Source organism: Suncus etruscus, chromosome 14 (genome assembly GCF_024139225.1).
Source record: "Suncus etruscus isolate mSunEtr1 chromosome 14, mSunEtr1.pri.cur, whole genome shotgun sequence".
Lineage (NCBI taxonomy): Eukaryota > Metazoa > Chordata > Mammalia > Eulipotyphla > Soricidae > Suncus > Suncus etruscus.
The window spans coordinates 70,764,474-70,778,984 of NC_064861.1; the positions used below are offsets into that span (position 1 = coordinate 70,764,474).

Below are 14,511 nucleotides of genomic sequence, written 5' to 3' on the forward strand. Positions count from 1 at the left end.
AACAACCCAAGTATTTCCTACACAGCCCATTCTCTGGTGTAATGAGAAAGAATAATTTCGTCTTCCTTCAAACCCAGAGGAGGAAGGAGGGGGGTTCAAAAGGAAGCAGAGAGTGGGAAAAAAGACCAAAAGAAAATGGACAAAGAGAAGGAAAAGACAAGGAAAGCAGGGAGTAGGCGATTCTGGCTTTGGGGACTGTGCACAGTCCTGGCTGGAGACAGATCTTCAATAACCTCAAATGTGACTGCAGTGTTACAAGATTTGAGTGGGGCCTTGGGATCCAAGAGAGAGAAAAACAGGCAGGGCACTTGCCTTGCATGTGACTCACCTGGGTTGGGTCCCTAGCACTCATATAGTACCTCAGGCTCTGTCAGGAGAGCCCTAAAGCAAAGCCCTAAGCACTACCAGGTGTGGCCCCCAAACAAAAATGGGGAGGGGGAATTTGGACCACACTTGTGTTTAGGGACTGCTCCCAGTTTGGTGCTAGGGGACTGCTATAAAGGATAGGATGGACAGAAGGTGGGACCCATCAGTGACAGTGGGATGGGCCTATGTGCTTTGCCCCATTCTCCATCTCAGTGACAGCTCTTAGGAATAAGGATGGTCTTAAGTATGCATAATCTGAGTCAGATTGTGCAAACTGGTAAAACTGCACCCCTGGGGCTCATTTGTATCCCCTGGGAATGCAGCTGACACCTAGAAAGTGTTTAGCTGGATCCAGGGACAAGAGCCCCACATAGGAAGCAGGAATCAGTTCTGGTTCTTTAAAATGATCCATGAGAGAAGGAAATGAAGACTAGGGTGCAAAGACGACCCTTGGAATGGGATAAACTGTTCTCCTGATACCCATGTGATAAAGGGTTAACATCTAAAATAAATAAGGCACTGGTAGAGATTAACATGAAAAAACACTCCATCATAAAATGGGGTGAAGAGATGAATACATTTCCTCAAAGGAATATAGATAGCCAAAGGCACATGAAAAATGCTCCATATCACTAATCATAAGGGAGATGCAAATCAAAACTACAATGAGATGTCTCATATCACAGAAACTGGCACACATTACAAAGAACAAGAACAAGCAGTGCTGGCAAGATTGCAAAGAGAAAGGGATTCTGATTCACTGCTGGTGGAAATGCTAACTGGTCCAGCCTTTTGGAAAACAACATGAACCTTCCTCAAAAAACTAGAAATTGAGCTCCCAGATGACCCAGTAATATCATTTCTGGGAATATATCCTAGGAACTCCAAAACATCATGCAGAAAAGCCTTCTGCACTCCTCTGTTCACTGCAGCTCTATTCAGAATAGCCAGAATCTGAAAACAATCAAGTGTCTAAGAACAGCTGACAAAGAAACTGGTACATGTACACAATGAAATATTATATAGTTTCTAGGAAAAATTAAGTCATGAAAAATGCTTATACATGGTTGGAGAGTATTATGCTGAACAAAATGAGTCAGAGGGAGAGAGATAGACATAGAATGATTGTACTTATTTGTGGGATATTAAAGAAATAGTATTGTAATAATACTCAAAGATGGTAGAAATGAAGACTAGAGGACCAGTCCATGTAGGAAGCTTGCCACAAAGCACAGGAGAGTGTGGTTTGGACAAAAAAGGGACCACAATGACAATGAGAGTTGTGAATGACCAAAAACTGGATGCTGAAAAAGGAGGTAAAGTGATATGTGTGATACTCTTTCAGTAACCATAATTCAAACTAGTGTTTAGAAGGGGAAATGATAAGAGTAAGTGAACGAATGAGGGGAATATCTGCCCTAGAGGGAGGGCAAGTGGGAGGATGGAAACCAAATCAGGGACATTGGTGGCTAGAAATGTGTACTGGGAAAGGGTGTTGGACATTGTGAGACTTAAACTCAATCATGAACAACTTTGTAATTATGTATCTCATGGTGATTCAATTGAAATTTTATTTTAAAAATTGATCCATGAGCGACACTGGCCAGGGGGCTGCAGATGCCTGCACCCCAGAGTGAGAAATGTAACAACCCATCCTTATTCAGAAGAAAAGAAAGTGGTCTTTTATGATTCATTCTTTTCCTTTAGTTCAAGAGAAGCCTTGTTTTGCTTTGATACTTTCTAAGAAATTCAAGCACACCAGATAAACATTTTTGGTAACCCCCATTTTTCCCCTTACATATTCCAAAAAGCTTTCAAAGAATCATGGCCCCATCATTTCTCATCAAATATGTGTTTGGGAGTTTCCCTCATTCCATCTTCCTACACCTTGAGCCATTTCCTTGCTTGTTTATTTTGAGGCCACATTCAGTGGTACCCAGCATCACTTACAGTGGTGTTTGGGGGAGGACCATGTGAGTGCCAAGGATTGAGCACGGACCTCCTGCATGCAAAGCCTGCTGAGCTATTTCATCCCTATAATTCCATTTTTATGACTATTAGCTGCAACACACACTTGAGATACTTTCTTTCATTTTTTGTAATTATTGAAGATGTGGGATTATTTCCTTAGGATATAAGCACAAAAGTGAAATGACTAAGTGAGGGCATTAAAAAAAATCGTCCCCAAATGTCTCCCATGCTCAGCGTGGCTCATCCAGAGTAAATAACCAAATCCTACCAAATCTGGACTCTTATGATTCCATAAGATCTTATGGATTCCAGAGGGGCTCCATATTGTTCAAAAGCTGACCCCTTGGGGCTCAGTTCAGTTTGAGCAGTCTGTAAGCCCCAGTTTGAACCCAAACTGGGTCTTCCTAGTTGAGAGGCAATGAGCTGGGCCCTGAGACTTGCTGGCAGATCCCCCTCAAACACCACCGCCCCCCCATGCATTTACTTTCTCCAGTATATTGAGCCTGCTTTTATCTCGTTGCTACGGCAACACAACCTCAAAGCTAATAGATATTCCTTGGTGCTTAGAGGGGGAGAAAAATACTCAGCTGACAGACCACTGGAAAGATTCCGGGAAGAAAAGGTTAGTCCCCCTGATTCACCTCTCTCCCAGGCAAGTGAGCTACGTTATTAAAAATCGGCTTTGGAGTGACTCAGCTCTGACGTCAGGCAGCCTGTAGGGCCTGCCAGGTCATGATTCCCAAGGCTTTTGAAACGGAAGATGGTAAATCAAATTAGCTCCCTCTCCTCTTTCCTCTCCAAGGGGAGCCTTCCCAGACCTAGGTCATTTCAGAGAATTTCCCTGCACCGTTTCCAGAACTGTGCCTCTCCCCAAAAGAGCTTGAAGAGATAGATATTCAAGGTAGGATGGGATGTAAGAGAACCTCTAAACAGTTCATTATGACCAGTTTCACTTAGTCTCCCTAAAGCCGAAGACCCTTTGGTCAATCAGCCCACTTGAACCACCTATTCTGTCCAGTTTGACCTATCGATTTTCCTAATGTCTAAGACCCATTTGTCTCCGTTTGAAACGTCCATTCTAGTCAGTTTCACCTGTCAGTTTCCCTAACACCCAAGACCCATTGATTTCCCAGCCTGTTTCAACTGGCATATTCTGGCCAGTCTGACCTGTCAGTTTCCCTAATGTCCAAGTCTCATTGGTCTCAGTCCAACCCTAAAGACGCACCTTTCCTCAGACCCAATTGAAGAGGGGTCCAATTCCCTGCTACCCACCACAAAACTTGCTGCACAGTGGCCTCCAAAGGCACAGTGTCCCTTACTAGTTCCCAGGTCCTGAGAAGTGCCATCTATTCCACACCTCTTTCTCGGGACTCTGTTCTTGCATTTTTCTTTCTTTCTTTCTTTCTTTCTTTCTTTCTTTCTTTCTTTCTTTCTTTCTTTCTTTCTTTCTTTCTTTCTTTCTTTCTTTCTTTCTTTCTCTTTCTTTCTTTCTTTCTTTCTTTCTTTCTTTTCTTTCTTTCTTTCTTTCTTTTCTTTCTTCCTTCCTTTCTTTCTTTCTTTTTCTTTCTTTCTTTCTTTTTTTCTTTTTCTTTCTTTCTTTCTTTCTTTCTTCCTTCCTTTCTTCTCTTTCTTTCTTCCTTCCTTCCTTCCTTTCTTTTCTTTCTTCTTTCTTTTTTCATTCTTTCTTCCTTCCTTCCTTCCTTCCTTCCTTCCTTCCTTCCTTCCTTCCTTTCTTTCTTTCTTTCTTTCTTCATACCTTTCTTTTTTCTTTTTTTTCTTTTTTTTTAAGAATTGAGCTCTATATTGGAGGTTTGGAGGGCACATCTAATGGTGCTCAGGGATTGATTGTGACTGCACTCAGGGATCACTCCAGGCAGGCTCTGGGGACCTTATTAAGTGCTGGGGGATAGAACCCAAGTCAGGTGCATGCCAGGCAAATGCCCTATCCACTGTAACATCTCTCTGGTTCCTATTCTCTTTTTCTTTTTTGGGGGGGTTGGGCCACACCCACCAATGTTTAGGGGTTACACTCGGCTATGCACTCAGAAATTGCACCCGGCTTTGGGGACCATATGGGTCGCTGGGGGATCGAACTGCTGTCTGTCCTAGGTTAGCACACGGAAGGCTAACACCTTACTGCTTGTGCCACCACTTCGGCCCCTCTGAACCCTATTTTGACAGGTTAGTCTCACCTCAAGAGAAAAGGAAAACTCATCAAGTTAAATCGATACCACCTAGGATTTGTATTTATCAATGAATTAGGCAGGTGTGGCCATACTGAGTGTCCCCAGAACTTGATGTTCTTCTTGTATTAAAAACCAGCAGACATCAGCTAGTCTTGCCCTCAGTCCTCCTCTACCCGATGGGCATTTGCTCCTGTGATTTTGCTCTCAGATACCAAATATGAAATGCTGCTGTTCAATTAGCAGAGGTCTCACCCACCCCGCTTGCTTCGGCTTCTCTAATTGTGCGACTGTGAAAAGGCCGCTGCTAGCAGGAAGCAGAAAAGAGAGAGACTCCATTATTCAGCCTCTGCATCGCTGCTAATCAAATCATGGGTGAAGGGACATGTTTCCTTTTGAAATGTTGGCAGTTCGGAAATGAATGTGCAGGGCTAGAACAGGCACCAGCCCTTTCCCTGTCAATCACTGGGCTTGCCTTAGCAGAGGGGCCACTGACTATTACAAGGAGAAGGAAGTAGAAATGGACGGACACGGCCTAGGAACTAAGTCTGCCCGATTGAACATCTTTCTGTGTTTGGAGGAGATACACATAATCCAGAGTATCAGTAAGCCCACACTGCAGCGCAGTTCTCTGTGCAAAGAACATAGGGAACTCAACATCGCAAATGTAGGTTGGGTATATCTTGATTCATCAGCAGTTAAAGCAGGGGCCAGGGCTTGGTTCTAGGGCTAAACAGCTGCCCGGCACATGTGAGGTTCCATCATCTTAGCAAACAGGTCTGAGAATGGCCAATAACACCTTCTCTTTTCTTTGACTTGTTTGGGGGTTTTGGAACACATCCAATGGTGTTCAGGGGCTACTCCCAGTTCTGTACCTGGGGAGTCACTCCCAACAGTGCTTAGGGACCATGATCTCCTATGTGCCAAGCCCATTGAGATCTCTCTCTCTCTCTCTCTCTCTCTCTCTCTCTCTCTCTCTCTCTCTCTCTCTCTCTCTCAGCCCCACTTTCCAACATTTGTTTTTGTTTTTGGACCACATCTGGCAGTGCTCTGGGGTTATTCCTGCCTCTGCACTCAGGAATTATTCCTGGCCATGCTCAAGGGATGATATGGAATGCCAAAGAATGAATTCAGGAATCCGAGTGCAAGGCAAGTGCCCTCCCCATTGTAGTATCTCTCTGGCTCTCCCCAGCCATCCATTTTAAGCTGCCCCCCATCCCTCCCACCCTGAGATGGACACTCTGTGAGGCATCTCCAGCAGATAACACTGTCTACTTCTTCACCCCACTTCATCTTTCCTTTCTCAGAGCTTTCAACTTCGTCATCTGTGTCCCCATGGTGAAACACACTGCCTTCCCCCCTCCACTCCCCGGGTTTCACTGGCTCCATTAACTGCTACTCAAAGCTCAGACCAGATGCTCTGGTTATTAAGTGGTGTCATTTGTGCTCTAATGATGCCATGCCAGTCATCAGACACATTTTCGCAAACAAAAACCAAGCATCACTGTCCATTCTTTGGAGAGTGCAGAGGATCCAGCCTCATGCTTCAAAGGTGATGGGAAATGGGGGATACATCTGGTCTGGGGAGGCCTGGCAGATGTCTCCAATGATTCTGCCTAGCCCTTCTTCCCCCCTCCCTCATTCTCGTCCTCTTATTCCTGTGGGGGACTATGACTCTTTGTCATGATCTGCTTTACTGGCAAAAATGACCCTTCTTCTAGCTGCATTCTCTTCACCTACTCAGTCCCACCTCTGCCATCATGTCTTCCAAAAGCTCTTCTCATCTTTCTGCCGAGTTGAAATGATGACATTTTAGTGACCAGCAAGTCTGGTCTTCACAAGCTCAAGAGAGGTTCATAAGTAAGTTCCAGAATTGGGGAGCATGGAGGGGGCAGTTAGGAGGAAATGACGACAAGCTGAGGTGTCAAGAGAACTCATCAGAAATGTAGGCCAATTCTGAGGAGCAAAAGTATGGGTACAGAGAAGCTTCCTTACACCAAGCAGGTATAAGACAGAGCCGAACAGGTCCCTGGTGCCTGAGCTCAGTCTCCAATTGTCTGGGCAAGGGGCAATGAAGTATTATGCCAGGAATGCCACCGGGCTGGGTGCCCAGTAACTCTAGGCATTTGGAACTGTGGCTCAGATGTCAAGTGGAACATTTGGTAGCAGCCAAAAGGCAGAAAGAGAAAGGTGGGCTGAAGTTTGAGAATGGGTCTCTTGGCCTGACCTGATTTCAATGTTGTCACTTCAGCATTCCATAATGCCAAAAACCTCTCTGATATTTACTGAACATTACTTTTTGTCCCTTCCTTCTGGATTTATCAGTTTGCATCTCAGAAATGTAGCTTCTCTCCCATCTAAGTGGGCATAAGATTCCTGACCCCTCAACCACATTCCACAGTCATGTCACCACCTAAAAGACTTCTTGACCTGGTCCTCCCCTTCCCTTCCTACCCTCACTCATTTCCTAGACTGAGTCTTAAAGTCAGGCTAACTCCTTTCTGCTTTAGTTATCCTCAGTCTGTATCTTGCCAGGAATGTTCCCTTGCTTGTCTTCCACATCCTGACTAAGTCCATTCAGCGTCATCTCCTGTTATTCCCTTCGTTTTGCCTCTAAAGCACCATCTCAACCTTTTGAGCCACAACAATTAAGGGAAGGTAATGTCCCTGCCTTCTTCGTGGACCCTGGCCACACTCCAGGGGCTTGGTTTTTGGTGTCACCAGGATTAGTGATTTTGTAGCAGACCACAACAGGTCTTCCAGACTTTCTCACCTCTCCTGTGGCCAGCAGGGAGGCAAGAAGCTTGATAGAGGTACCCACCCCCATCTTAGGGCTCTGGGTATGTTAGCTAAAGGGGGTTCCACTAGAAGATAGGGGTGGGGTAACATTTGGGTGCTGAGGAGCCCAATCCCTTTGTACAAACTTACCCTGAGTGAGTGTTCCTTGAGCCAGGTTGGGGTATGCACTGCAGAGCCACCCTATCCTGACTTTTATCTGGAGTCCTGTGAAGAAGAATCTGCCCTCTTAATCCCCTTTCCATGATGCCTCATGCCATCCAGAGAATACCTGGCTTTTCAGGGCTTGCAGTGCTTGTGTGGGAACTTTGGATACCCACTCACTCTCCCCTCAGAGATGTGCTGTGTATAATGAACCCACAGGGTTCAGGCACCTCAATCTGTGCCAGATAAGAATTCATCAGAAAGGGGGCTGGAGCGGTGACACAAGTGGTAGGGTGTTTGCCTTGCATGTGGCTGACCAAGGACGGACTGCGGTTTAATCCCCTGGTGTCCCATTTGGTCCCCCAAGCCAGGAGCAGTTTCTGAGCATAGACCCAGAAGTCACCCCTGGGCATCACTGGATGTGGCCCAAAAAGAAAAAAAAAAGTCATCACAAAGAACTGGAGTAATAGCTCAGCAGGTAGGGCGTTTGCCTTGCACACACCAACCTGGGTTTGATTCCCAGCATCCAGATCATAGGGTCCTCTGAGCCTACCAAGAGTGATTTTTGAGCACAGAACCAGGAGTAACCTTTGAGCACTGCTGGGAGTGGCCCAAAACCAAAAATGAATAAGTAGATAAATAAAATCTATGAGTCCAATCAACAGTGAGATGAAAGATCAAACCATGCTGATGCTCTCTGCAATGGGTCCTGCAACCTTTTCTCCATCTCCTCCCCACATCACTAGGCAAAGAAACTTTGAGAACTCAGTTCATTTCAGAAATAAATGTTTCCAAGCATGTGGATTAAGCCAGCTCTCTGCAGGGCCACTTTCCCCCCAGCACCACAATAAGCTTTAACGGGTAAGAAAGCAGCTTGTCTCTTCCCGTTTCCTTGGGCTCTGGGTTATGGGAGAAGCAGCTTAAAAACTGTTTCTAAGCTCCAAGGAGTTTCCAGGTGCTTAACGACTTGCCTGGGCTATAAACAACGGAATCCTGAGAAGCTCTTCTGGATCCTTCTCCGCTTCCCCATCCTCTGGGAATCCAACCGCAGGGTCTGCGCAGTGTCAGTCACACACACACACACACACACACACACACACACACACACACACACACACACACACACAGCTTCTGGCTTCTGGGGATGCGATGGATCCTCTACTCTATCCCTTGTAATGGAAGAATCATGTGTCCCAGGGAAGGGCATTGCTTTCTTTCCTTGTGCAACCAACTTCCATACACACTTCCTGGCTTCAGACAAAGTTAGTGATTATTCTGTTTCTGTGGGTGAGGAATGAGATCTTTGGGCTCAGAATTTCAGTTTTGTTATTGTATTGTTTCTTTGGGCCACATCAGCGGTACTCAGGACTGACTTCTGGTTCTGTGCTCAGGGATCATTCCCAGTAGGGTTCATATGGGATGCTGGGGATTGAATTGAGATGGCTGTGAGCAAGGCAAGTTCCCTGCCTTCTGCCCTATCTTTCTGGCTCCAGAATCAGGACTTCACCCAAGATTCCATGAGAGGGTGGTGACTGAGTGGTGGGGGTGGGGGTGTTCCTTATGGCTGTGGTCACAAATCCAAACTGGCAGGAAAGATTTGATTCCACTCATTAGTTATTGGCATGACCCAGTTATTTTCACGAGGGTTTTTTTTTTATATTGGGGGTGGTGTTTTCTTTGCTGGCCAGCTCTTGGGTCAGTTCCTGTCCATTGGACATTCACTTGTCCACTGCCCATTACAATATGGCAGCTCATTCTTTCAGCACAAAAACACAGAGTCAGAGAAAGGAAGATAAGACAGAGTGGCAGAGAGCTCAGCCTAGCACCCTCATCTTGAAGGCAGTAGTGCTCATGGGGGCTGGATTCTGTGATTCAGAAGCAAGCCATGAGGTTCAGTTTGCCGCACTGCAGGGATAGATTTTCTTTAGAGTGTGAGAACCAGCAGACGGGCATGACCCCCTTCAGAAGTTATGGACTGAGGTCTATGAAGATTCTTGGGATGTGGGAGCTGTGATGGGCCCCGATGTGAAAGCACTTGAAAAGCAATCAGTGGGTCCTGGAGCAATAGCACAGCAAGGAAGCTGTTTTGCCTTGCACACTACCTACCTGAGTTCAATCACCAGTATCCCATAGGATACCTGCCCCCCCAAGCACCACTAGGAGTAATTCCTGGGTAACTCCTGAGCATCAACAGATGTCCCCAAAAAAAATAAAATAAGAAAAGAATGAATGGATGGATGGACGGACGGATGGATGATGGATGGATGGATCACTTTATTACTATTGGACCAGGATGAAGAAATCCAGCACTAAAACGAAACCATCTCTAGAAGACAGGCTACTTCAATCTTATGCAAAGCTTTAAGAGATATAAACATCCTCACTTCTATTATCTTGATCTAATACTGTATGACCCCCCAAAAGTGAATGTGTATTAAAAGACACTCATGTCAGATACAAGTCTATCCAGATGCCTTCTTAGTTATTTCAGGGTGTCCCTGTTTTGTGGAAATATGAATACTAAACATGTCTTGCCTTCTCACATTAGCTAGGTGTTGGTTCCTGCCCCTCATTCTTTCTAATGGGCATTTCCCATTCAATAGATAAACTTGAACAGGCTTACTAACCAACTTTGATGAGGAAAGTGGCCCTACCTTGGCTGTCACCTAACACAAAACTGTGATTGTGTCCTCTGGGTGGCCAGCTTCCTGCCCCTCATTTGCATTATCATTGAGATAAAGGGAGCTGAGATAAAGGAATAGGAACCTTTTACTGGTGCTGTCAAGTCTCTATTCACATGAGGAGATAGTGGGTTTCTGTAAGCTGACAGTTTCTAGGGCCCCAGGACATTTCTGAAAGGCAACCTGGCTTCTTTTATAGAACAGTGGGTAGGGCATTTGCCTTGCACGGGCTGACCCGGGTTCAATTCCTGGCATTTTATTATAGTCTCTTGAGCCTGCCAGGAGTAACCCCTGAGTGCTTCTGGGTAAGGACCCCCTCACCCCCCACCAAAAAAATTTTGGCTTGAGGGCTGGGAGAGAGAACAAGGGGGGAATGCATTTAAACTGCACACTGCAAACCCAGATTCGAATCCTAGCATCCCCTATGGTCTCCCAAACCCCGCCAGGGGTGATCCCTGAGCACAGAGCACCTGAGCAAACCCTCAGCACCATAAGGTATGACCCCCCCCCAAATAATCTAGCCTTGAAAGCAGCATTGAATATGCATTTGTGGACTGTTTGCAATCAGTATTTCAAAACCTGTATCATCCCCATGCAAGATAAGAGCCTACCACTGTTTTCTTTCTCCTCCTAGAAAGCACCTTAATGGGTAACACTATACTGGCCAGTGCATGTAGCTCAGAATCTTGTAGCTCTTGGCACTCTAGACACTCTCGTTCCACCCTGCCTCTATATTAAAAAAAAAATCTAGAGTTCTTATTTCCGAAGTTTTCTCCTCTTCAACATTTTAGGCGCTCGAGAGCTTGCAGAGTATGTGAGACTTGGATCCGAGTTCTGAAACCCGTGCAGGAAACTTGAGGCAAAGCGCCCCCTGGTGGGAAGAGAGCGATTAGCCTTTTCCCTCTCCCTTCTCTCTCTCCCCTTCCCCTGACTATGGCATTTCTGCCTCTCTCTCCTGTCCCTCAGGTGAAGGAGGCCATGCAGCGGATCCACGACCGAGGAAACATCGGGAAGTTAATTCTGGACGTCGAGAAAACCCCCACCCCACTGGTGAGTCAGAGGTCAAGAGATTCGCTTCCTGCAGCAGCCCATGGGGAAACTGAGAAGCAAGTGGCTATATCTCCCAAGGAGTCTCCCCAAGACAGAATCCCCACAGCCAATCTCAGAAGTCTTTAGATCAAAGACCAGGACTGGCTTCTGCCCTGGGACCAGGTCCTGACCCCCACTCCTAGACACACTGTTCTGTCCCACTACCAAACACTTGTCTTCAAACCCTATGTCAGAGTCCACTTTGGGGGAGATCTCCCCACATCACGCTGCCTTTCTGGGAGCTTACACACACTAGCTGGTGCCCCTCACTCGCACAAGTTCCTCCAGGGGGCTTCCAGTGTTTCTCAGAACTGGAACAGAGGGTGTCTGGACAGTCCCCTGACTCTCCTTTGTTGAACCCCAGATGGCAAATGACAGCACCGAGACCAGCGAGGCCGGAGAGGAGGAGGAGGACCACGAGGGAGACAACGAGAACAAGGAGCGCATCCCCTTCATCCAGTGAGAGCCATGGAAGAGAGGAGCTGACGGGGACGCCCCTCTTGGGCCCCCCCTCGTGAACAAATACCGTAGTCAGTGCGTGTCGTGTTCGTCTGCAGTCAGCTGAGCTTAACACTGAAGCTGTTGATCATTGTTGTTTTTTGAAATTAAGTGCCAAATCCCATCCCATGCAGTATTAGGGTTCCTCCCATTCTGGGCAAACCCCTCTCCCCTCCTTCAAAACCTCTTTGGGGTCCTTTGCGGCAAGTCTAGAACAACCTGGCAAACCCATGCACCAGCTCACAGGCCCAAGGTCTACAAAGACCAGACAAGGGCCGAGACAGGTAATAGGGAAGGTTACCACAGCCACCACACGCAGGGTGAGGATTCTTTTGGGCCAAAATGACATTTGTCTGCTGCTAGTCACCCACGCATGTGATAAGAATGGGCACCAGGTGAGGAAAGGGCAAGGGGTGTCTCCCCAAGCCACCCAGTCCTCATCATTGGGGACACCCACCCCAGAAGGCCAGTGCACCGTCTCTATCCGTCCCATCTGGTGGAGGCATTGGCTGGTTCTGACTCACAAACACAGATTAAACTTGGTCCCTGTGCCCTGGGCCCACCCAGCCATTGAAGATTTCTCTTCCCAAATCCCATCTCAAGAGCTGCCCCCCCCACCCATGCTGGCCACAGTTGATTTTCGCTTTATTTTTGGTTTTGTTTTTTTTTTTTTAAGACAAAACACCATGTATATCAAAAACTGTGACTCAAACCTGCCCATGTATGCCCACTAGCTACTGGCATGTCCAGTTGTGTTATCCCTATTCACCCCTTTATTGGAACACCTCCCTGGTTCCCCTTGTAGGATGAAAAATCCACTTGTATCTTTCTTGTTGTTTTTCCCAATCCTGTCCCAAGCTAGAGACCAACTCTGAGGACACCCGAGGCTGAGGTACCACATCTGATACCAAATGAACCTAAAATCATGGTGCAGACTCTTGGTTGGGTTCCAGCTCTGTGAAATAGGGGACCCGACAGCCCTCGTTCCTGATTGAACACCCATGCTGAATTTTTTCTACTGCTGCCTCCTAAGAAACTGCCTCTTCCTCTCTTAGTGTGGCTTGTGGGGTATAGCCACTCCACAGGAAGAAACATGATATTTCCACAGGCTGGTTCCTCTTACCCTCTTCCTTAACCCATTTGGCTACAAGGTTGACTCCATCCCTCACAACCTGGCACCTAAGGAGGACTCACTACCAGCACCCAAATCACTTCATATCCTGAGAGATCTGGAGTATGGGGTAGTGCTTCCCCATGAGGCCAAATCTTTCTTTTTTTTTTTTTTTTTTTTTTTTTTGTGGTTTTTGGGTCACACCCGGCAGTGCTCAGGGGTTATTCCTGGCTCCAGGCTCAGAAATTGCTCCTGGCAGGCACGGGAGGACCATATATGGGACGCCGGGATTCGAACCGATGACCTCCTGCATGAGAGGCAAACGCCTTACCTCCATGCTATCTCTCCGGCCCCGAGGCCAAATCTTTCTACCATGAGCCCCAAGGTAGACAGATCTCTCTACTTGTCCCTACCCCATGATAGGAATAAGTACATCTTGGTTGTCCCCCAGGTTGCCTACCAAAGTCCCTTTGTCAGCCTACGTCACCTGGCAAGTTCGCCCTCTTCCTTCCTGTCCTATGCTGGTGTCAATGATTTCCCAATGCAGGAACTTCTTCCTCCCCATGGTGGGGGGCACAGGTAAAACAGGCAGAGGAGATGGTGTTGCCCATCGCTGACTCCAGTTTGTGTGTCAGGAGACCCCCAGTCTATCCCCTCCCTCCCTAAGAACCACCTCTATAATATTTCTGGGCCTTTTTTGAGAGGTCACCTAGCAGATCACCCAAATCCCATGCAGAAAGAAAGCTGTGTGGATCTTTCATCAAAACACACACCAATGATAGGGGCTTAGAAAGAGCCTTATGTCGAGTAATATTCTTGGAGGGGGGAGGTTGGACAGATAGTATTTCCTAGGCCACAGAGAGCTGACCTACCCTGGGTAGTGAGGGGCCTCATATTTGGAATCCAAATGAGCAGCAGACATGCCTGCCAAGTCACTTTCCCACCCCACCCCCAAATCTGTGTTGTTGTTTTCAAGAAATCATTGGGCCAGGCTATTAGGGGAAGTTTCTCCATATCCTCAGAATATGGAATCAGAGCAAGGACTGGGGTTTGGCCACCAAGCAGTGCCCCCCCCCACCCACAGTGAAATGTCAACATCCCCTGCCCACACTCCCTCTCCTGGGAAGCCCCTTCTTTCTGGCCCCCCTGGTGCTGCTTTTTGCAGAAGTATCAGCCTTGTCTGTTTGCCTTAAAGGAACCCCGAGGATGTCTCCTGAGCTGGGGGGGGAGTGATCTGAAACATTGTCCGATGTACTTGTGGCTTTAGAGCTTTTGTTAAATTGTGCCTACAAAGCAAATTATGTTTACAGACAAAATATAAATAAAAATGTATTCAGCATAGCATCACCTCTCCTGCTGTGGACAAGTCTCTATGAATGGTCATTGAGAGTGTGGCCAACTTTATTGAGAGAGGAGAAAGTGGGAGCTCTGAAAAAGGACATAAATGAGAAAGCCATGAAAGAAAGTTGTCCATATGTAAAAGACTTTATAAGAAAAAATGGAACAAGGCTTTTGGAGTTTTGGGGGAAGAGGGGTCAGGAGCTACCCCAAACTCAGGGCTTGAGCCAAAAAGTCTGGTGCACCAAGTAACCATGTGCAGGCCCCAGACAAATCTTTAGAAGGACAGTCCAGTTCCAGAAATCAAAACCATGAGGTGAAAGAGCTCACGGAG

General features: G+C 46.8%; 1 protein-coding gene across 1 annotated transcript in view; it reads left to right on the forward strand.

Moving 5' to 3' along the window:
- Positions 1-12,935, forward strand: part of VAT1L (vesicle amine transport 1 like) — a 100,353-nt gene extending 87,418 nt beyond the window's left edge. Inside the window, exons 8-9 of the mRNA XM_049786277.1 lie at positions 11,108-11,191; positions 11,595-12,935. Of these exons, the coding sequence (XP_049642234.1) occupies positions 11,108-11,191; positions 11,595-11,693 (183 nt within the window). The 3' untranslated portion in view covers positions 11,694-12,935. The remainder of the gene's footprint in view (positions 1-11,107; positions 11,192-11,594) is intronic.
- The last annotated feature ends 1,576 nt before the right edge of the window (positions 12,936-14,511 follow it).